General features: G+C 47.8%; 1 protein-coding gene across 2 annotated transcripts; it reads right to left on the minus strand.

The window, feature by feature from the left end:
• Positions 1-180: 180 nt before the first annotated feature.
• ANKDD1A (ankyrin repeat and death domain containing 1A) lies at positions 181-14,451 on the minus strand. 2 transcript variants are annotated; one of them, XM_068696047.1, is made up of 15 exons: positions 14,286-14,451; positions 11,251-11,354; positions 10,491-10,589; positions 9,820-9,918; positions 9,225-9,329; positions 8,516-8,614; positions 7,978-8,076; positions 6,905-7,003; positions 6,285-6,383; positions 5,937-6,035; positions 4,872-4,970; positions 3,664-3,759; positions 2,084-2,285; positions 1,530-1,661; positions 181-1,124 (listed from the first exon to the last, which is right to left on the minus strand). In XM_068696047.1, the coding sequence occupies exons 1-15, from the start codon at positions 14,317-14,319 to the stop codon at positions 1,063-1,065; spliced, it is 1,527 nt and encodes a 508-aa protein (XP_068552148.1). In that variant the 5' UTR covers positions 14,320-14,451; the 3' UTR covers positions 181-1,062. The 2 variants fall into 2 exon arrangements, with proteins under 2 accessions (XP_068552148.1, XP_068552149.1); XM_068696048.1 differs by lacking the exon at positions 14,286-14,451 and adding an exon at positions 13,461-13,593.
• Positions 14,452-22,639: the final 8,188 nt, after the last annotated feature.

A 22,639-nucleotide genomic window follows, 5' to 3' on the forward strand; every position in this document is an offset into this window, starting at 1 on the left:
GTAGCTTACTACAGTCCTGGTTTGCCTCCACAGATACTTTAAAAAAAAAAAAAAACACTTTAAAAGGTACCTTCTGTTTGAATTTGCCTCTTGTATCGAACAGTTATAGCTGTAAGGTTGCACTGGGTTAGCTTTGAGTAAGAATTAGTCAATATTTTTAATAAAGACTAAGACACAATGTGCAAATTTAACCTTAGAATTTTGATTTATTGAAATACAGATATTATTTTTCCCTTGAAACACTAAAACTACAAAAACTTAAAAGACAAATTGGTGTTTATGAAAATTGTATGTCCTTATCATAGGCTGTGTAAAATAACCACTGGTAACCTCTGAGTTGAATCAGTAAAATCCACACAGCAGTGCTGTGGACAAGAATATCAGCCTTCAGGTAGTCTCAAGTTCACTCTTACTCTTAGATGAGTGGAGCTATCTATGTTCTAAGGTAAAGGAGATTTTCAAGTGGCAACCTAGGGATTAAAGAAATTACTCACTTGATTTATAAATATTACAGTGATATACATTTTTTCTTTAAAGATCACAGTCCTTAAGGATCAAGTAGTTGCCTTGACTTGGCTGAACAAACTCCCAAGTTAGGAGGAAAGTTAAAAACAAATCTAAGATACGCATGGTAGACAAAAAAAAAAGAGGCAAAAAAGGTATGTAAAGAACATTCCTGTAAACAAAAGCTTATAAAATTGACAGTTAAAAATTCATATACAAAAATACACTGCAAACAAGTTACAATAAAATCTTGTAGTATATCCTGGTACTTGGTCACATTATGGCAAGTGAGACTTAGCTCTTATTACAGTATTGAGAACATAGAGAAGAGCCAATAAAATCTCACTTCTCTTTAAAGAGGCATTTTAGACTGCTACTGTTTGCTGATATCCTTGTAGTTTCAGACCAAGAAGGAAGCAGCAATGACACCAGCTTTTTATGACAAGAAGCCCTTAAGTTACAGCTGCCTTCTGGTAAGTGACAGAGCAAGTGTTTCTCTTGTAGCTCTTAGGACAACTGATGACACATCAGTGAAGGAGCCACTACTACCCTTCAGTTTTACATGGCTGTGCACTTCCGTGGAGAAGCAGAGTCTGCATTTGCTTTTTTCCGAATGCTTTCTGTAAAAGAGGAGAGAACGTTCTCAGTTCTAAGGGGTGGATATATCTTACACATCTTTTTTCATATATATATATATATATAAAATCTTGTTATATCTTACAACACCATTCAGTGGTGCTGTAGGTTTACTAAAGGATAACTCTTTGATCTGTTTTTACTGGTTATTGCCCTCTGTTAAGTATCCTGCTGCAGAGAAGGCTTAAAGCTGTGGAAGGATGTGTTAATTTACCAAAAAAAGGGAAGAGAAATGATGTATAGAGTGGTAGTAAGGGGGTGGGACAGGGCGGAGCACCTTTGAGCTCATGTGAATTGGTTTCTTTCAAGTTTTTTTTCTGTATGTTGTAAAACAACAGAATTCAGCTAGTGCTTAGTGTGTGCTATTCAAAGGAAGCCAAAAGCATTACCAGCCAAATCCCTTCTTCCAATGCCCACAAGACCTTCATACAATCCCTTGATTGGATTTTCTCCTGCTGTGATCACACCATGAAGCCAGATAAGCAACATCCTGTGGCCATGCTCTCTGTAGCTTTTAGTACCTGGCAAGATGAAGCCACAAATCAAATCCTGCACGTCGCAGCCCATAGCTCTAGAGATGATTTCTGAGTTACTGAGTTTGGGTACCCCTATGCTTTGGATTTTACCACAAAGCTCTAAAGTACATTCTGGCTTAATTCCTGGTTGTGATTAATATTAATCACAACCTGATTAATATTAAACTTGGTGGAGTGGGCAATGGATGAACTCGGGCTTGTCAGACAACCTTTTATGTCAATACAGAATTTCCACCTTCAGAGCATGGTTCCTTGCTCGCATTGTGCAAACTACAGGATCCCCTGTGGTGACCGACAGATCACCAGCAGTGATCTGCTTCCAAAACTCTGAACCTGCTAAGGTATCCATGAAGTTCTAAAGAGGATTATGCATGAAGTATGAAAAATACCTGGGTAATGTTTTATACCTGTCCATTGTTGTTCAATGGCTCTAATGTGTGCATCGGTGAACTTCCAGAAATGTGCCAGCTTCTTCCATTCACCAGGTTTGAGGTATTTAGTAGCTAATCTCCACATTACTGAGCGAATGTGCTGCGTTTCCACCCTGTGGTCTTGCTTAAAGGTCAAGTGCTTTGCCACCCAGGAGTCAGAGTCACTGTTCAGGTTGTCCTGCAAAGCCAGAACAGGAGTTTCAGTGTGAGATACTGCAGAATTCTTATCATGGTCTTTTGTGTGAGATTCAACTTGAAGTGTCCTGCTGCTTTTAGGCTGTAATCGAGTTTTCCTGCTGGCAGTGAAGAGATTAACATGAGAACAAGATGCAGTTTATCTGCTCTAGGTCTGCCTTGTTTCCTTGGCTGCTGATCTCAGTGCAGCTGGGACAGCAATGCTCTGTTGTGTCAGTGTTACTGATTATCAGCCCATCATCGTGCTTCCTGGACCGAGACCTGCACGTGCCCTCCTGGTGTTAATGAGACCTCCTCCGTACCTGTCGTTCTGCTATCTCCCACATCCTCAGCTCTGCAGGTCGCTGTGAGTTCATTCTGGTGTGAAACATTTCTTCTATTGTCTTTTTCACTCTAACCATGTGTGTTAACAAATCTGTTAATAGCAGCTTTGCTGTGGAAGCCCATTCGAATCACAATTTGCGTTTCTACAGTGCCTTTTATCAGGGACTTGTATGCAGAATAATTTAATTAAACTTCACACGCTCACCTCCTTCACATGCCAGACTGCAAAGAGGCTAAATGACTCTGCCTAGGGGCTGTCTGAGAAGCCCGTGCAAGGCCCTGATACCCAGTATTACTTCCGAGGCTGGGCCTGTGCCACCTTCCTTTCCTTCCCCTCTAGACTATTGTCTTTCCTGGTATTGGGGGTTGCACAAAGTCCTATAAACACAAGGAATGAGGTGTTTGGCTGTGCTTGTGTTGTGCCCTCTGCTCAGATCATGTTGGACACAGGCTTGGGGTAGGTAGGGTTTCAGTTCAGGGGTTAAGGCAGATGAGCAGCTGCATCCTATGTGCTGGAGACACTGCTGTGCCACACAGGGAAACACAGGAGGAACAGCCCCAGCTGGGGGGAAGTTTGAGAAGGAAGTTGGTTGTATGACTCCAACAAGAAATGATCACTCAGCTCATGGGAGATTAGAGGTGAGCTGTCTCCTCTCTGCTGCTGAAACCCCCAAGGTCACAGTTGGTGACCTCAGCCCAAGCATTTCCCTGCTCAGAGCTTCATTTTCTCCTTCTGGGAAAAAGAAATAATGATACCACACCCTCTTCTACAGGGCTTTTGGAACAACTGCCAAAGAATCTTTGAAAATCCCTGTTCCCTTCAGCACAGCCTGAGGCTTTTAACAACAGAGGCTTTTTTTTCTAAAAATAAGGAGTGTCTTAAGTAGCTGCAGTTGACATGGTGAGGGCTTTTGTTTATCTAAAATGAAAGTTGAGGTCAGGATGTCATTTTGCAGTTGGTAATGTGGAATCTCAGGGGAGAGGATAAGCTACATCCACCCTGTAAAACACAGGAGATGGCGATATACACTGCTCACCTTTTCCCATTTGTAAAACCGATCGGCTTTGATAATCATGTCTGCCACGTTGATGTGATTGCCTCGGGCAGCGACATCCAAAGATGTTTTTCCTTGCTGCAATTAGAAGGGGAAAAATGAGCTGGAAAAGACCTTGCACGCTCAGGAGGCTCAATCTCCATGCCCACCTGGCAGTCTAACAGCAGGCAGCACAGCCCATTGAGCATTGTACCTAGCTGTACCTCTATTTTCTACCTGCAAACATTGTCTCAGATGTGCGTTAACTTCAAGCTACTGTGTGCAGGACACAGAGAGTCATTTTCCAGGCTCTGCAGCATCTCCTCTGCTGCCATGGGGGGACTGTCAGTTCGGCAGCAGTGGCTGGGAACATACCCTGTGACCCCCAGTTGGATTGCAGTGTGCTTTCAGGCACCCAGGAACATGGAATCTTCAAAGGACCAGCTCAGCGCTGCAATCCTAGGCCTTTTATAGCCTTTTGCACAGCAGGTTTGCTGACACATGAAGCTGAAGTGATTTATGCAGCCTCATTAACTTTATAGGATCCACATATGCATGATTAGAAATGGTCTCCTAGGAGAAGCTGATAGGACCATGAAAATGTAACTGCACTCCTTACGTGAACACAATTTTGGATGAACTGATGGATATATATTAATATTTGAGTCTGCATGTGCTTTAACCCAGGTGCAAATGGCAGACACTACGTTAATCTCTGCTCAAGCCCACTTCAACATTTTCCAGGCATCTACGGGACTTTTGGGCTGCACACAACATGCATGATTCCTCTAGAGTTCCTTTTTCTTATTTCAGGGACAGAAATCCTGGACACTGGTGCCAGATTTATACTATCCAGATACTTTTTACCTATTAAAACATGCACTGTGATCCCTGAGGTATATTGTCATTACTCTATAATATCTTTGTTATTATTGTATGCAATAGCAAAAGCAGAAGTAGCAGGAACTGGAGCAACTTTGGGAAAAAAGTTTGCTCATTGTGTGAACTGTTTTCTGCCTTCCTAACAACCAGTCTCCTTACTGGAAAACACATCAAAATAACCTACTCTGTGCTGTTTCAAGATCTGGAAATTCCCATATTTTAATATTATCAGTAGCCTTTCTTGAAAATTAGGAAAAACAACAGTAAAGACCGTCTCTATTTTCCCTCCGTACCCCTGTGGAATCTGTTCAACCCACAGAGACAATTACCTTGTCTGTCAGCTTCAGATTGACTCCTGCAATGAGAATCATCTCAGCAATGTCCTGCCTGCCGTGCTCTGCAGCGATGTGGAGCGAGGTCTGCTGCCTCTGCAGAAGGAGGGTGAAAGGATTAAACTTCAGAGGGGACAAATGTGAGGCTGGAAAATAGGGCAGAACAATACCAGAAGGAAGCTTTGGAAGAACACAGTCAGCTCTGCCCTCATTCCCCTCCCTCCCTTTTTAGCTGAGGACCAAGCAAACTCCAACGTTGAACTGGAGCTGGGTTCCTCGGGCTGAGCAGAACTGGTTTGTCCCTGGACTAGCACCAGCACTGAGTGGTTTCTGATAACACTTCAGTCTGAAGAAGGAAGCTCTTCAGTTCCATAAAGATCCCTGGGGTCACTTATAGGAATATAACATTTCTTGTTATTTAAACATTTTCTGTAGGCAGATAGCTTGGCCAAGGCAAGAAAGGTTCTGTGCCAATTCTTTGTTCTGGGGACACAGGGCCTGTTTAATTTGGATGCATTGTAATCTGTACGCAATTTGGGATTATTCAATGGAAAAAATTAAAATCAAACACAATATGTGGCAATTTTATGGTGGCATGAAGAGAGAACATCGCCACAAAAAAAGAAGAAAATTAACCAAAACGTTACAAACAAGCTACAAATTTGTTAACAAAGCCACTCATTCACAGAATTAAAATCTGGCAAGACAACCAGCTACCTCCAGGGCTTGCTTCCCGTTCTCAGTCTCCAAAACATTTTACAGAATATCTTTTGGCCTGAATTTTTTCCCATCTGACTCCAGCAGGGAGGAGAGAGTCTGCTTATGCAATGTCTCTGTACACGGGTCCCAGGGACATGGCACAGCCCATGTGCTGAGAGCTATCAAGCGATGACCTCACTGCAACACTCAAAATCATTTCACAGGCTTCATGTTTCCTCAGTTGTGCTCCAAGCTTCTCCCCGTTTTAAAGCACTCCTCTTTAATCCTGTCCCTAAGGTGATCAAATCCTCCACAAAATGGACTCACATTTCAAAGACAAAAAAACAGGAGCTGCAGGCTTACATTATCTGGAATGTCAAGGTCACACTCCGCATCGATGAAGAGTTTCACCATTGCTGGGAAGTTCTGCAGCACTGCAATGTGGGTCGCTGACGCGTTTTGCTGTGGAAAGAAGATGCTGTGCTTAGGAAGAGCTCACCTCATGGCATCAAAAAGACTGTGCTGTGCCTACAACGTCCACAGTAAGACAGCTGCAAGCCTGGACTCGGGGAGAACTAGGGATATTTCCCCATAAGCACAGACCCCACAGCAGCACTGGTCCTTGCAGAGTTGTTTTGTGCTCTTGTAAAGCTCCACAAACCGGCTTTGCTTATTAGGAAGTGATGAGAGCAAGGAGCGGGACTTACTTACATGGTTAACAGCATCTACGTGGGCTCCTGCATCCAAAAGGGTCCTGGCGATCTCCACGTAGCCGTGCAGTGCTGCATAATGAAGGCAGTTCATTTTCTTCTGAGAGGCATATCAGAAGAGACAAATATTAGGGCTTCTTCTCAGAAGCTGTAGCTGTTACAGACTACGCAGAGATATCCCTGAGATATCCCCCCAGAGAAATCCCTGCTTCCCTCCTGCACCAGCCCCGTGCCCCAGAACTGGCAACTTTATCATCTCCATAGCCCCCTGGTCCCAGGGCAGCTTCACCCACCTCTTCGTACAAAGCCGTGTGGGTTTTCCTCTGCACTCCCTGCTCTATTTTTTTTTTCTCTATTTCTTCCAGCTAGGAAATTTAGATTTTCCCAAATCTAAGATATTTCTCCAAGTGCCCTGTCACGCATCAGGAGTGGAAAGGAATCTACAGAGTGGGACTAGCCTCTGGGACCTCAAGGCTCTTGCTGGAGACTTAAGCGACTACAAGCTTGAAGCTAACCCTGCACAAGCTGCTGGCTGCTCCCACACGGCTGCACAGGCACCGCAGGTGCTGTGGCCACGCTAGAGAAAGCATCTGGGAAAGGAGTCACCTCCACAGAGCTCACCTGGGTTTGGGCATTGACATCGGCACCTACTTCCAAGAGCAGCTTCACGCAGTCACAGTGCCCACCCTCAGCAGCCAGGTGCAAAGCTGTGAGTCCTTCCTGGAACAAGGCAGGGTGAGAGAGGCAAAAAAGGAGGCACGCAGCTCTTCTGTAGGCAAGGCCAAGATAAAGGAGATCCAGCAAGCCTCTACCCCATCTTCCGAATCCACATGTTAAAATACCAACACTGAGGGCCAGAGATATCCAATTGATTTCACATGGGCACTGAAGACAAACTATTTCCCCAGAGTATCTCAGAGACAGACAAATGCAGAACTGGAAACCCCTAGCTCTCAACCACTGCTCCCCCCTTCTGAGGGAGCTCATTTCTTTACAAGAAAACAGAAACCAGCAGAATTCCTAAGTGAATTAATCTTGTGTTATTGCTGCTCTTATACACAGGGCAGCTATTCTGGGGTAACAAATACTACCAGTTACCAAAGTAAGTAATTTCCATTTTCTCCCAGATCTTAGTGGCAATCAAATATATTTTGCAAGGACTGTACCCAAAAAAAATTGCTGATAAACTTAATTGGGAGTGTGCTGTGGAATAAATACTTTACTAAGCCAATATTTGCTATCTAAGTCATTAACTGTGTTCTAGCCACAGATTTTTTTGAAGCGGATCTCTCAAAGAGAGATCTCAAACAGAAGGACCATATGTTCAGTGGCTAAGTCAATACTACAAAGCACACTGAAGTTTAGTTTAAAACACATTCAATAACCATTTAGGCACTTGAATGTACAAGGGTCAGGGAGAAAAACTGAGATAATAGAGTGATAAGGTAGCTCTGCAGGTACAGTAAGAAAAAAATGAGACACTTTAGAATTGGATATTAGTTCAAGAAGGATGTTGCTTTTCACTGATACTCTGCAAGTGTAACCTCCATTTATAAACATACATTTTAGATAAAATCAGCTACCTTCTAAACCTCAATAGTAACCATTTAGCCTGATGACTATGGCAGGAGAGTATTTCTAGAGAGAGAAAGAGCAGTATTGATGTGATTTTCAATTTGTTTAAATGTACTTACTAAGTTCTTCTCATCAAGGTCCACCCCGATATCTACAATCTTCTGCAGCACTGAGAGATGTCCGTTTTTAGCAGCTAAATGCAATGCTGTATTCTTTTCCTGAAAGCAAACACCACTTCTTACATATATATTTATATATATACACTTCATGCATAGATATGTATCTCTGGACTGAGTGTTCATACAAGACACTTTTGCACAGAGTATACCCAGGGTGACTGAAGAGGAGGTTGTAACCAGTAGTAATAGTCTGAAACAGTCCTGTAATAGGAGCAGCAGGGAGGCAAGAAACCCAGCTACCTTAAACCACAGCATGGCCCACCTGGCTGGCCATTTATCTGCCTGAAAAGTCCTGGAGAGAAATCCTACACGGACTGAGGTGCAAATGGGTTGCAGGTGGATGAGGAAGAAAAGCCCTGACATACCACAACCAGGTACAACCACTGACAACCTGCACTGGCCTCATTTGGTATCCCATGCCTGACTCTCACATCCTCTGATCCTTGGACTTTATATTCCCTTGTTCTTATGCTCATACCTCGTCTTTAGCATTGTGAGAACAACCCTGGCGAATCAGGAACTCCACCACTTCCAGCTGCCCATACTCTGCAGCCAGGTGAAACGCTGTCTTGTCCATCTTTGAAAAGAAACAGAAAGAAATGCATTCCAAGCAAGTCTCAGAAAGCACAAGATCACATCATCTGCTGCCAGCAATACAATAATGCCTTTGGCAATAACCCTGTTGCTCAGCATGGTTAGTGTCCACATAGGGGAAAAGTGCTACACTTCAAAATCAGTTAACTTTTATTCTGCAGTTAACTTTCATTCTGAGTTACTTTAAACAAACCTAACAAAATAAGCTGAACAGACTGGTGCTAACCCACTGGTGCTAACAACCCCAAGCACTCTAACAAAACATGGGAAAGGAGATCTTTTCAGTGTGAATTTCACATAAATAGAGGATGATTAAAAGTTTACTAATAGCAACCAGGGATAAAAAAAGGTAATTAGTATCTGAGACTCGAGTTACCAAGTGAGTCAAAACCACTTCTGTGGAAAGGCAGATCTTGTGTTGCTTCATTTAGCAACACAAGTGTGTTCCTACGTTGCCTTCAGGAACAGATCAGCCAATTCTGGAATATGCTGGGAGAGGGTTACCCTTGGTTATAAGAAAGGGCAACATTCCTGCTCAGCTCAGCAAAGCAAGATGAGATCTAGCGAAATAAACATGTGAAGAGCCTTCCCACCTTGTCTGTCTTATCCACATGCACGTCCTCCAGGTCCTCCATGATGAACTCCATCACCTGGATGTGTCCCCTCTGAGCCGCACAGTGCAGGAGGCCCCTGCCGTGCTGGAGAGGAGATAAAGGCCAGTTTGTTTAGCAAGTCAAAGGCTGCAGGACAAGCTCTTTTAACAACCTATTCTGGTTAGCAAAGTGATGTGATGTCTCCCTGCACCTCCAGGGCTAAACTAGTTCATGCTGCAGACAGCACGTTATGACTCTTAAGTATTAATGCTCATTTCAACCAAGGTTTATTTTAAAATGCATGGACTTCTGATTTCCTAAACCCATTTAGCAGTTCTCTAACACCTTCCATGGCAGCACTGCCCAAATGTGAGCTGAGGAAGCCGTGTACACCCCTGTAGCTACAATTATCACAACTGTTTTAGGAATAAATCTAGGCTTGGAGGTGAAGATGACCTCACCCAAGGTCACCCTACAAGGCAGAAGTACAGATGACAGCCCCTGCAGCAGATGCTGTCACACACGATTACTTTAGCTAATAGGTAAACCTCTCTCTGGCTCTGCATGATGAACCCAGGTATGGCGATTCTCTCACCTTATTGACACAGTTAATCTTTGCCCCAGCATTGACGAGGATATGCAGGACGCGGAGGTGGCCGAACCATGCAGACAGGAGGAGGGCATTCATTCCAAACTGGGCAGAAGAGAAGAGAAATACCGGTAACTAAACTGCAAACCACCACCATCCTCACCCCAGAGGGAAGCTGCTCACGAAGCTTCCCAAATATCTTTATTTCTCTCTCTTTTTTTAGCCACCAGTTTCAATTACTATTATTCCTGCCACCGATGGTCTCAGCAGCAGAGCAGAGACCTGCCTCTTATCTTCCACTTCCTAGTCAATGGTTTCAGGCAAGAGAGATCTTGCAGGCTGTCACGGCCTTCCTACAAGCCTCACCAACATGACCAGAAGAAGCCAAGCACCCCTGTGCTATACATAAAACCTCACATTCTCCCAGAATACTTCCTGGTCACTGTGCATGCAGGGAAAAGGCCAAAAGACAATGCACAGAGGCACCCTAAAACCAGGCTTGCTCCAAAAAGTCACCGCACCTTCTTTGCAGGGAGGTCACAGCTTCCCAAGTACTGCAATACCTTGTGCCACCCCCTCAGGACTAAGGTGCAGCCCGTAACGCAGCACCCAGCCCTCAGCACTCTCCCAACACAGAACACATTTGCAGAACAGACAAGGGAGATCTGCCTTCATACACTGTCTTCGTCATCCACTGGCACGTCGTGGTCCAGGAGCAGTCGCACAGCGTCCACGTTCCCTGCTCCCGCGGCCCAGTGCAGGGCAGTTCGGTCTGTCTGGAAGAGAAGGAAGGAGAGAGGTGAGGCTGATGTATGCACAATGCACGTGTATCCACCACCCTCCCTGCAAACCCAAATCTGCCATCCAGAAAGCCAGAATTCCCCGCACCATACTGGGTTTTCTTTGGCTATAGCCCTCTCTCTTCTCTCTCTGCTGTCAGGCAGTGACCTCTGATAGTCACCTTCTACTTAGAAATTACAGTTGTGGACCACAGTGACACCACAGGAGTGTGAAGTATCATTGCCCACAGATGGATGGATTGGTGCAAACCCATATATCCAGGTACCTACTGATGAACACTGGGAGATCTGCACCAGGAGCTAATCAGTCCCACAGCCTCGGCATACAGAGACAGCCAAATCAAAGCCAGTTGCTGCAGCCACGTGTATCTGGCACACTGGTTCCACTGGGAACCATGAATTATTATCCTTCTTCGGTGCTTGCAACTTCCCAGTCTGGCCCAGATGCCAAAGCTCTGAGTTTCAGAGTGTTGTGAAACTGCCCAGTTGCCACAGGCCCTATTTGGCACTGGGAAGTGTATTTTAAAGCTTCGGCCGATTGAGCAGCTAATGAGGAGGGTAGTGTTTCGGAGCTGCAGTTCTCAAACACACCCTCAGCGCTTCCTGCAGCTTGGAGGTGGGAAAACTGAGGACTCACGTTGTTTTTGGCTCTGATGTCGACCCCTCTCTTGATGAGCTCCTCCATCCTGGCCGTGTCATTGCGCTTTGCTGCATCGTGGAACTCCTTCTCTGAATGAAGCACTGCAGCAGAGACAGAAGAGCTGGCATTAAAACAGAGCAGGCACGGAGCAGCATGCCCCAACAAACCTCCCCTTCAGCTCGCCAGCCCTAGTGGCTTCAGGGAAGGCAGACTGCAGAAATATTCTCCCAGGAAGAAACTCAGCCCTATTAATGCTAGCATGCCTGCTGGATTCGTCTTCTCCCACTGTCTCCCCTTCCCTGAGCAGCCCTGTGCCACATCAGTGCTCCTCCTGTTCTACCAGTTTCTCTTCTAATTCAGTGTCCCCTGTTTGCATGGATTTGTTCTAGCCCCAAAAGCTTTTGATGTGAGGTCTTTTTGCCCTCAAACCTTTTGATTTGAGGTCTGTTATCTGCCAAGGCCCAGAGCTGGTGTGAGGACTCCAGCAAAAGGCATAGACCCTTCCCTCCATCCTTCCATTTACACCCTGCTGCTCTACAAAGATGCCCTTACATGTGGTCCTGCTGCCTTGCAAGCCAAATCAGCCGAGCAGCACACAACCTCCAGTCTGGCTGTGATTAGTGTTGCATCTCTTAATAGACTGTGGCAGTTCTTGCACATAATTTACACAAATGGCAGTATTTGTCCTGCACAGCTAGGCACAATTTAAGGGTGTTTACTCTCCGTGCTGGGCCTTGCCTCAGCAATCTTCTCCTTGATCGAACAAACCTTCCTGCCAAGAAATGAGGGCAACGCGATTCTGGGCCTGCTGCGGCCTGACAGGGAGGCTCTCAAGGTTTTTGGCAAGGTTGCTGCCAGTCTTTGTTGGACTCTGTCTCTGCCCTAATGCTTTTGGGGAATTCTTTAGAGAAGGGATTGAGTAGGACCCTCAGCCTGTCACATCCTGCTGGAGAGCTGGCACAGACACTCTGCTCCCTTCTTTTCTTCTCCAGATCTCAGGCTGCAGTTTGAGTGTAGTGGGGAATCAAAGCAACCTTCATTTGTTTTCTCCCCGGTGAAGAATACATGCTTGCGTCAACCAAATCTGTTCAGGTTTTAAGCCAAACATAAGTCTATACATGACTCTTCAATCACACTCTTGCTGCTGCCACACACACCTCATCCTCACTTTCAAACCTTGTCTTTATAAGCACTTCTCGATTCCTTACAGGATTGCACAGGATTGTCAATATCTGTGAGCACACCTGGCCTCTGTCCTTTGCTCTGTAACACAAAAGGTGTCCCTGCCTGTGAAAAGGTGAACAGCTATGAGTACTGCACTGAATACCAAATCCAAATTCACACTGCAAACGCAGAGCATCAGCAAATTCATTCTGCTTACGCTCAGGCAGAACAAGCCTCAAGCAGCTCTGCTCTCCACAGGTTCCCACAGCCCGAGGACTGCAGGAGCAAGCAGGCTGCCTGCCCTCACCAAAAATCAACCCCCAGAAGACTCAGCAGAGGCAAAGAGCTGGCCTAGGCGGGGACGGTTTTGCTCAGATAGTTCATCTGTATGGATGAAGTCGAAGGATGCTGAAAGGCAAACGATGCCAGGCAGGTTCTCAGCTGTGTAAATCCAAGTAATTCCACTTGCTTCACTGCTGATCTAGATAAGGATAAGCCTCTGCCTTAGCATTATCTGATGCATAATCCACTTGTGAACATCTTCTGCTAATTCTATGGGGCTGCAAACCTACAGGCATAACACTTCATTAATACTGAGAAAACGTTATCAACTAGACACTAGCCACAAGCCATAAAAAGCCATCAAAACATTTTATTGTCCCTGTCCCATCACATTCAGAGGATAAACAAGAGATTTTCTGTCTAAATAGCACAACCCCACCTCTCTGGAGGGTGCAGAAAAAAAGGCAACCCTACTGTGGATTACTAGGGCAGCAGAGAAACTTAATTTGAGAGAAAACCTGGAAATATGTGGAGTTTACACAAATTATTAATACCAATGTCTACACACGACTTCCATGTGCTTATCTCCATTCTGTAGAGTAAACTCTAGGTCTCGGTTAAGCAAATATCACATCTCTCCAGGTGGCAGAAACGCGTTCCTGTGTTTTATGAGCCCACAAAACCCCGGCAGCCCTGCCAGGAGAAGCCGAACCGTCACTCGACTTACTCTTTCATCCACCTGCCACGATGCAATAACAAACCTTTCATCGCTCAGGGTGTAGAAGCTGAAATTTGTTTGTTTTCAGCGACATATGGGAAACACCTCAACGGGCCGGGCTTCCTCCTTAGCACCTACACTGTGGAAATGAGCCCTGTAAATGCAGGTGTGCCACACACCCACCGATAAGAAACGTTTTGGTACGTATTTAGCAGCTCCTCTCACTCTTTCGAGCTTGGATTTTGGGGTATTTCATATCCTGTGGTAATGAATATGGATTCGTTTATCCCAAACAACGCCGAGCACAATTTAAATGCTTCCTGCTCGGTGCAATGCACCAGCTCGCAGGCACTGCATTATATAAGAGATTTTAAAAGGCAGCAAAGGGGAAGAAATGAATGCACAGAAACATGCTAAAAGCACCTGCTGGGCTCCACCAGAGCCTGCGGGACACAAAGACACCCCAGGAACACCGGTGACTGGAGGCTGAGAGGCCGAACTGGGAGCACTGGTGTTACCTGGGCGCTGCGGGGGCTAAAGCCATCTCCATTCCTCCACACCCACCCCGCTTATTTCTGAAGGGAGCCGCACGTTTTATTAATCTTTACACCATTTATTCCCAGGAGGTGGGGGGCGATAGCAGAGGGGAATTCGAGCTGGGTTTAAAAAGCTCCTAAAATCACCGCCGGCATGGGGGGCGGTGGCTCCGTGAGGGGCACCCGCAGGGACCCCCCGGGAGCCCCCCTCCCACCTCAGCCGCCCCCCGGAGGGCGGCAGCGGGCCCGGGGAGGCCGGGGTCGGTGTCGCCGCCTTCAGTCCCCCCCCCTCACGGTGTCTGCCGCCTCCTCCCCACCGGGACCCCACTCACGGGTGTCGGCCTCCGAGGCCAGCTCATCCCCCATGCCGCGGCCCCGAGCCGCCCTCCGCCGCCACCACCACCGCCTCCCGGGCGGGCTGAGGGCCGGGGCTCCGCCGCCTGACGGGCGGGCCGAGTGTTGCTGCCACGCCGCCGCCGAGCGGCTGTTTGAAGTGGTGTTTAAAGAGAAATAAAATGCAATAAAGCTGCTTTTCCACGCGCGCCGCGGGTTGGGGGGGTTGCACTGGATAGTGGAGCAGCCAGCCGATTTGTTTCATCGTGACAGGGAGAGAGGAAGGGGGCCTTGGGTCAGCAGGCAGCGTTTCTTAAATCCTTGCTTTTTATTTATTGTATTTATGTATTTATATTTAAAATATGACTTTTTGGGATGACTTCAAGGGGCAAATCCTGCTACCAACGCTTCAGTCAGGGTGCCGCATGATCGCTCCTTCAGCCAGCGCCGCCTGTTACCTCAGGGTGATTCAGTGCCTTCACTTGGGGGCTGTGGGTGGTTAAATTCTGTTTCCAAGCTGATTTGGGGGCAGAGGGATTTCTATTCTGTGGAAAACATGGGGTAGGTTGCTTTATTTTATCTGAAAGTAAGGTTTAGGTTTGGCACTTTCTAGGGGCTCACACCACATGGCCGAGGCTCAGCAGGAGGTGCAGAAGGGGGTAAAAGTGCTCTTCACACAGGTTTTTAGTTAATATTATCCTATTTCAACATCCATTCTGGTTCTGTCTTTGATTTTGTTTTCTGTTTTTATAATTCTAGGAGGAAGCAAGCGGGCACTGGTTGAGCTGAGGCTGGGAAAGGATCAGATCTGTCTTGCAGAGGTTTGAGGTAAGTGGAAAAAAAACAGGGCCCAAAGCAGCCGATTTGTGGGTGAGTACCAAGAAACCACAAAACTGGGTGCTTGTCCTGTCAGTGATGTCCCACCACCATGCAGAATGGTGGAGAGATGCTGCTGCCTTTTCACAAGTGCCAGGCAGTGACTGCTCTGGCAGCACTTCTCACCTGAAGCTACGTGGGAGCTGCTCTTTCTGCCACAGCCATTTCAATTTAGCCTGTAGAAGGTCTCTGAAGTGGGTCTGACCCTCACAGCTTTCTTGCCATATCTAATTTTGGGGGTAAATGTGGCACACGAGTGTTCTGTGGGATGTGTCTGAGCAGCTGGTGGCTGTTCCTCAGGAGCGAGATGCTCGCTGTTTGAGGTCTGTATCAGTGGTGAGATACAGCTGCTGCTGAAGCAAGGTCCTAGCTGTCGGTTTACATAAAGCAGACATTTCTAAGCAAGACTGCACTGCAGGAACTGCCTCTGGTGGCAGGCAGCCTCTGACCCGTCCTGGAAACCCGCTGGTAGACTCAAAGGGTTCAGAGCTTGCCCAGTTCAGTGTGCTTTACCCAGACCTTGTCAAATCACCTCTTACGTCTTCTGCTGGCAAAAGGTGTCCCAGATTCCTTCCTCGCCTTCCTCTCACCCCCTATTTCCAACAACTTAGCATTGAAAAAAGTTAAAATCACCTAGCTGAGGGCTGCATGTTGGAGCTTTCACCCTGTCTGCTAAATCCTGCCTGCTGGCCCTGCCTGCTCAGAGGTACAAGGAGTGTGGGCAGATGCTGTGAAGAACTCTGACACTGTGTTTTTTTACTTAAATGACATCTCTTTACATTTTCTAGGCTTTCCTGTGTTTGCTTGCAGTCTGTCTTGTCTTTTAATATGGGGTATTAAATATGGGGTATTAAATATGTCTTTAATATGGGGTAACACCTTGAGTGGCATGTTGGCTTGACTGAGGAAATGGTGGTGCTTGCTGGCCTTCAAATCCATAAGAGGTTCTCTGCAGCTGGTCACAGGGGCCCATCTCAGGATAGAAGTGATCTTGCAAGGACCCTTCTAGCCCTGCAACTCTGATTTCTCTGCTTAGTCCCTGCAGCACCAGGTTTGCATTCGCTCCCTGTACCATGCCAACCGGTCGGTCTGTCAGACTTCACCCTTGTCCTGGGCTCCTCTCCCCTCCTCAGAAGGAATCCTCCGAGGAGTCATCTCCCTGTGCTCTGCAGCCCTGCTGGACCGCCGGTTTTGGGTGAGAGCACGCAATCACAGCGACCACACGAGGGTGCCAGTGCTGTTTACCTGCCGCGATTTGCTGTGAGCAAGGAACTCCAGGCTGTAGCTCCCTGGTTCAGGCCAGTCTTGGGGGACACCACTGTCCTGGGGGCCCTTCTGCTGCAAGAGAGAGAGCACAGAGAGATGCAGTGAGGCAGGCCCAAAGCCAAATCAGTATCCAGAGGGATGTGGAGATGTAAAGACCTCTGCTCATAGAGAAAAATCCTTCTGTGGGCGCAGCTACACCCTGTGCAGAGACACCAGAACTAACTTCAGTGCTGGGCTGAGCCATCGGTTTCCATCTCATCGGAGGCGTGCTGCTGAGGGCTGTGCAGCCAAGCGCTGCACTGATGCAGCTGTTTTGCTGCAGGGACCACCGGCAGGGGCTGCAGCTGAGAAATGGAGAGATGGAGAGCGCTGCCTCTCGCCCCAGTGGACCCCGAGCTCCTGAACAGTCACAGATTGTGCGTGGGGGTCTGTGATTAGCTGCTGGTCTTAGAGCTTTGGATTTGTGTTTTGTTTTCCTTTTGTTCAAATTCAATTAAAAAAAAAAAAAATCACTCTCTGGTAGGAAAAGCAAACATAAGGGCTGTCTGGGTCCAGGGGAAGCCCTTCTGGTAGAGCATCCTCCCCTGGGAGAAAGAAAAGCTGGGTTTGATCCTTGCCTCTGCCTGAGGGGAGATGGAAACCCTGATCTCTACAGGACCCCAGAGAGTACTGCAAACAGCAGGCTGCAAGCTTGTCTGGTGCAGAGAGTTTTTCTTGCCCTTTCCTGTTATTTTAAATAATTAATGATTTGATGGAGCAGGGAGTGTAGAAGGCAGGTGTCCTGTCTCCCTCGAGAGGAGGCTGCGCACCCGGCTAGACGGACGCTTGCTCTCTCGTGATGAATATTTAAGTGTCTTAGACAAATTGGAGCGGCGCCAGCGGGAATGACTGCGAAGGGCTGAGCCTTCCCCACTGGGTACCCTAGTGCCTGAGGGCTGGGGAAACAGCTCTGAAAAGGGCAGGCAATAATCCCTGCTTGTATATAGGTACTGGGCCTGGCCCAGCAACATGCCAGCCTTGGGTGGCACCTCTGGCTCTTGCCACTCTTTCCTTATGCTGTGAGAGACCTGGGGATGGAAAGCTGTCCAGATTTAACCTGCCACTGTTAGCATCATTGTCTGCACCTGGCCCAGAACTTGAATCAGCTGGGAGTGATCTGGGAGTAATGCTGATCTCAGAAGAGCAGGAGCACAGACATACTGGAAGTTTGCATCTGTGGGCTTGGGTGTTTGCAGCGGGCAGAAAAAAAGCAGTGTAGGCAGTTCCTTCCATCCTTCCCAAATAGGTTTGTGTTCAGGTGTGGAAGGGATGAAGGCTTTCTGCTGACACCGAGTACAGAATGTTGCAGGGATTTATTAACAGCGTTAAACACTTGCCCAGCGATCCATTTATTAGCTAACAGACCTAAAAGAGCACTTGGATTTTCCCTCTAATGTTGTGCCATAACAGATGACAGGGGGAGGTGATAACTTGAGCTCTTTTTGCAATATACGTCTGATACCGACCCCGTCTTCAGAAAGGTCTTTGACTTTATTTCACATGAAGAAATCTAAGTTGGCTTCGTGCTCTTTCTTGCTTAGAAGTGAAGCTCTCTGACATAGCCATTTGTGCCCAGTTTTTATGTGTTAGTTTAGGATAATCATTATTTTCAATCTCCAGCTTTCAGAAATCATGAGTCAGGCCGTTTAAATCCATGCCATTTTAAAACGCACCTCTGTTTGCCCTCTGGTTCGGTTGTATACACAGTGATTTTTAAAGTCAGTCAGATTTGCAGCTAACCATGTAACGCAGCCCACAAACCAGCATGTGTTTATGCAGAAACAGTTGCTTACCAAAAGGTTTAGCAGATCGGACTTGAATTTATTTCCTTTGGAAGCAAATCTGGAAGGTGACTCCTCCTGCCTGCAGCTGATTGCAGCCCGGGAAGCCAAGCCTCTGCTTCCCTGGAGCTGCCCACAGCGGGGGAGCCCGGCTCAGGGAGCAGCCTCCTGCCCTGGAGGGTTGTCTTTTCTGGCATTTGCTGCCACGGTCAGGAAATTAAATGCTGCGTGGGAGAGGGGCCGACCACATTCCTCGTCCTGTGTTAATGGACTGTCATTACACGGCTGGGTGTCAAACAGCACAAGGTGCCGGGGTAGCCACCGAGGGATCTGCGTGGAAGCACTCAAATCAGTTCCTTTGGGCCCTTTGGTGTGATGCCATGGGGCATTGTGTGTTTGTGCTACTTTATGTCCTTGCTGTGGGTGAGAGAAACTAAATGTACAGATTTTGTGTCCTGGTTTGCAAACTGCACCTTCAGACATGTCCCAGCAGCATGGAATCCACGGTTGGACTCTGTCTGCATGTCTTCATGTGTGGCTCCAGCTGATTTGTTTTTTTTTTTTTATTTGGGCCAGGCTTTGAGTTGTCCTGTAGGCTAGGTTATTTTTGGTGCTTCCTTTGATAACTCTGTTGCTGGGACATGCTGCGAAGCCAAAACTCCTCTGGGAATGTCCCAGCAATGCACACAAACAAACACCAGCCCTGTAGCTTCCAACAGTCAAACATACGAAGCTTTCAGAGACACTGGAAACCTAACGGCACTCCACAGACCCGCTCTGGAAGCCTGAGGAAGGATCCATCACTTTCCTCAAAGGCTGTATTCACCTCCTTGCAGGGCTCCCAAGAAGGAGCAGCTTGTTAGAGGGACCTGTGGAGCTTGAAACCTTTGCCAGTAATGATTCAGGCTCAATTCTGAAATCAAATATTTAGTTAAACAGAGACTGTCTGATGACTGGATTAAACACAGACGGCCTCTGAGTGAGCTTAGCACTTCATTTCTTTTTTTTTTTTGTCAGTGTCCATTTCACAAGCCTATAATTCCATTTCTCCTGCCTCCCCAGACTCTGCTTATCCTGCGTAGCCTCTCAGACGATGCAGAAGGAGGTATTTCAGCAGAGCTCTTGCTCTAGGTCAGGAAGCACGCCGTACCACAAAGCAATCTTCTCTGTCTCCAGGCTCAGGAAGAATCCAGTATTACGGGATCGGGATGAAATCATGTGCTAGAGAAACTCAAGGGGTTATGTTTGTTTGGGTTGAAGAAAAAGTCTCAAGGAGCCCAGGGAATGCCAGAGAGAGCAGGTGAGCAAGTCTTGCCTGGCAAGGCACTGTGTGGGGTTGACACAGACGGGTCAATCCCTGCTAACAGCGCCTGGAAGTTGCAGTTGGTGATTTGAACTTTCCCGTCCTGTCCGTGCCATTTCCCAAAGCTCTTAGGCCTTTAAATCCCTTGAAAAGATAAATGGGCTTAAGCTTCTGTGTAGCTCTGAAAGTGCAGCTTACACTCAATTAACACTGTCGCCGGGGTTGTTCCTGGTGATCGGGTCACTCCTGTTATCTCTGCCCTTCGCTGACACCACTTCACGACATCTTCTAACTCCGTTCCTTCTCCTTGCACTTGTGGAGAGCTGAGCTCACCACCATCCTGCAGGAATGCGTGAGAAGCAAAAAGAAATCTGCTCAGTGGCTATTTATTCCTGAATGATATCTTAGGAAAAGTACTACAGGGAGGGAGATGCACTATTTCTGTGATGCTTGGCAGTGAGGAGGTGTATAAAAGCTCATCGTGCTCAAATTCTCTTAAGTCTGAGCCTGAGATGTGACCAGCAGCCGGGAGATTTCTGGTGGGACAACCTCAATCTTGCAGCCATTATCAGATCCCAGTGGTCATCCCGGCTCTGCTTTGAACTGTTCCCCTTGCTAGCTGAGGTCAGCCTGGGCTTTCAAGGCCAGGAATATTAGCCTGATATCCTCTTTAAACATCTACAATGCGAAGGAAAGCAAGTGCAGCAGGGAAAGATCAAAAGGGCAGAAATATTCCTCCCTGCCTGTGCTCGGGCTGGTGTCCCTTCCCTACCAGGTTTGCACGTGATGGTTTAACTGACCGAGAGTTGGTTATGGGAGGTGGGGGTGGCTGCATCCTATAAACCCAGCCCTGATGGACACTGCTTCCCAATCCCCTCACTGACGTGCCTGCAGGCAATGTTTTTATTCTCACTTTCTGCATGTGTAAACGAGGGCGGGTCCCCTGCCTCCTGGCCCTCTGAGGACTGTCTGGCTCCTAAAGGCAATCCTGTCCCTGCTTTTATCAGGAGGAGCGCAGCTGAAATGTGGGATTTTGTAACCAGTAAACCTCGCGTGCTGAAACCTCCTGCCAGAGGCACAGCCCCGAGCTTCTCCAACGTCATCCCGTAAGGCTCGATGCAAAATTTTAAGCAATGCAAAAAAACACTTATGTTTGGGCATTTAATAAAATCAAAGCAGAGGCAAAGGGTCGATAGAGCTGCGATGCCACCGGTGCTTTTGTTTCTAACTCCATGGTAAGGCACGGCGTGCAGCAGGAGCCAGGAGCACGCTGTCAGGAGGCAGCAGCGCAGCTTTGGAAGTGTTTTTCTGTCTCTCAGCAATTTTCTTCCCGAGCCCGCAACATCTGTCTCTGTCCCCAGCCACATGCAAGTGCACCGAAAGTTTGTTCCAGGCCTAATGAGTAATTTCATGGTCCTGGAGTCGGAGGCGAGGGGAGCGGGCTGGGGCGGCAGCTGGAGCCGTGTGCTTTGCGAGGAGCTCTGCAGATGTCAAATCGCCGACTGATGGCTTCTATTTTATCGCAGCCCACCAGGCTTCCCTTTCAAACCTGCTGCTGGAGTTTCTGGTGATCGGTGCCGAACCAGCTCCCACACGGGCTGCTGATTTCCAGGGGCTGATTTTCCTCGCTTCTGGGCACGAGCAGCCTGGAAAAAATAATGTCATTTATTTGGAGGAGGTGAGGGGGCTCAGCTGGGCGTCAGCTCCGCTCTGCTCATGGAGAGAGCACGGGTGCAGAGCACTCTGCCTGCCCTGCTCCTGTTTCCAGCACGTGGGGCTGGTAGAAGGAGGGATGAGGGAACAAACAACCCCAGGCAGATGTGGGATGATATTGCTCAAGCAGCTAGAGGGTGCGCGTGGCGTTTGAGCACACACACAACGAACTGGCTCCGATGGCAGCCGGTCTCAGCGGGCCTTTAAAAAGCCCCAAGCCCAGCTTTCTCTCCGAGAAGGGACAGAGCTATCTGCGGAGAGCGATAATCTGCGCGCAGCACAGGAAGCAGAAGGCAGATGTTGTCACGTTTATCAGCACAGGGGCTTCCTCTGGGACAGGCCTGCAGAAATCAGGCCCTGGGGCAGGATTTGCGCAGCTCCATGTGTTTATCCAGCACATGAGGACACGCACGGCTCTTCCTCCACCTGCCCAGGTTCTCCTCGTCTGGAGAGGAAGTTTACCTTCACTCGCTGTGACTCAGAAATAGAGCCTGATTCATTTTCCTGGTATTACTCACAGAAAGGGAAAGCCAAACGGCAACCGGTCTGTGCCTGTAGACACCTGTACCTCTCCAGCTTTCTGCTCGTTATCTCGGGATGAGTTTCTGTTTATCGGCGCTAGCACACTTCCCCTGATGAAGCTCCTCTTTGCAGAGAAGTACTGATCAGAAAGTGAAGTTTTCTACCCCTACAGCCAAGAGGAAGAGTGCTGGTTCTCCATGGCCGCTTGCGGAGTTCCTGAAATGGGACCAGTTCAAGCTGACACTTCACAGAGGAGCTGTCAGCAGAAGGAGCAAGCACCAGACAGATCCAGGAACGGCTGCAGAGGTCTTGCAGCTCCTGAGCTGACCTCTGTGCCTGCAGGGAGCTGCTGCTGGTCTGCCTCTTACAGGTGCTCAGCACTAACAGATCCTGCTTCAGTGATGGTGGCTTGTTGAGGACCAGCTATTTGGCAAATTCATCTCGTCAGCAACCTGGGCTTCTGCCCCATGCCTCGGCTCCCTGCTGTGAAACAAGGACAGGAGCTGCTTGGGGTCCATGTAGGCTGCTAGTCCTCAGAAGAAGGGGTGGTGTTTTACTTTCTGCTCCCTGCTCCGTTCGTGGCATGATGGGTGGGTTATTTTGTGCTAGAGAGACCGCATGAGCATCAGCCAGATTTCAAAATCTCAGATTTTTAAAATCTCACCCAAGATGTGCACAGAGAGGCTTTAGATGTGAGGTGGGAACCTGTGACTGGCACTACAGCCGGGCCCAAACCCATCTTTCCCATATCATTCCTTTCCAAAACCCGCAGTGTTTGCAGCCCTTCTGCACTGCACAAGAGAACACAGAGCAGAACTCCAGCTGGGTGGGCTGCGGGGAAGGCAAGGAAGGC

This window comes from Anas acuta, chromosome 12 (assembly GCF_963932015.1).
Source record: "Anas acuta chromosome 12, bAnaAcu1.1, whole genome shotgun sequence".
NCBI classification, from domain to species: domain Eukaryota; kingdom Metazoa; phylum Chordata; class Aves; order Anseriformes; family Anatidae; genus Anas; species Anas acuta.

What these genes read in the sequence shown, in the direction of transcription:
- ANKDD1A (XM_068696047.1), bottom strand. Translation starts at nt 14,319, where the DNA reads ATGGGGGATGAGCTGGCCTCGGAGGCCGACACCC. An exon ending in ACATCAGAGCCAAAAACAAC is followed by an intron (nt 10,590 to 11,250) that starts GTGAGTCCTCAG and finishes CTTCTCTTCCAG; the next exon opens with ACAGACCGAACTGCCCTGCA. An exon ending in GGTTTTACAAATGGGAAAAG is followed by an intron (nt 2,286 to 3,663) that starts GTGAGCAGTGTA and finishes CTGGCTTTGCAG; the next exon opens with GACAACCTGAACAGTGACTC.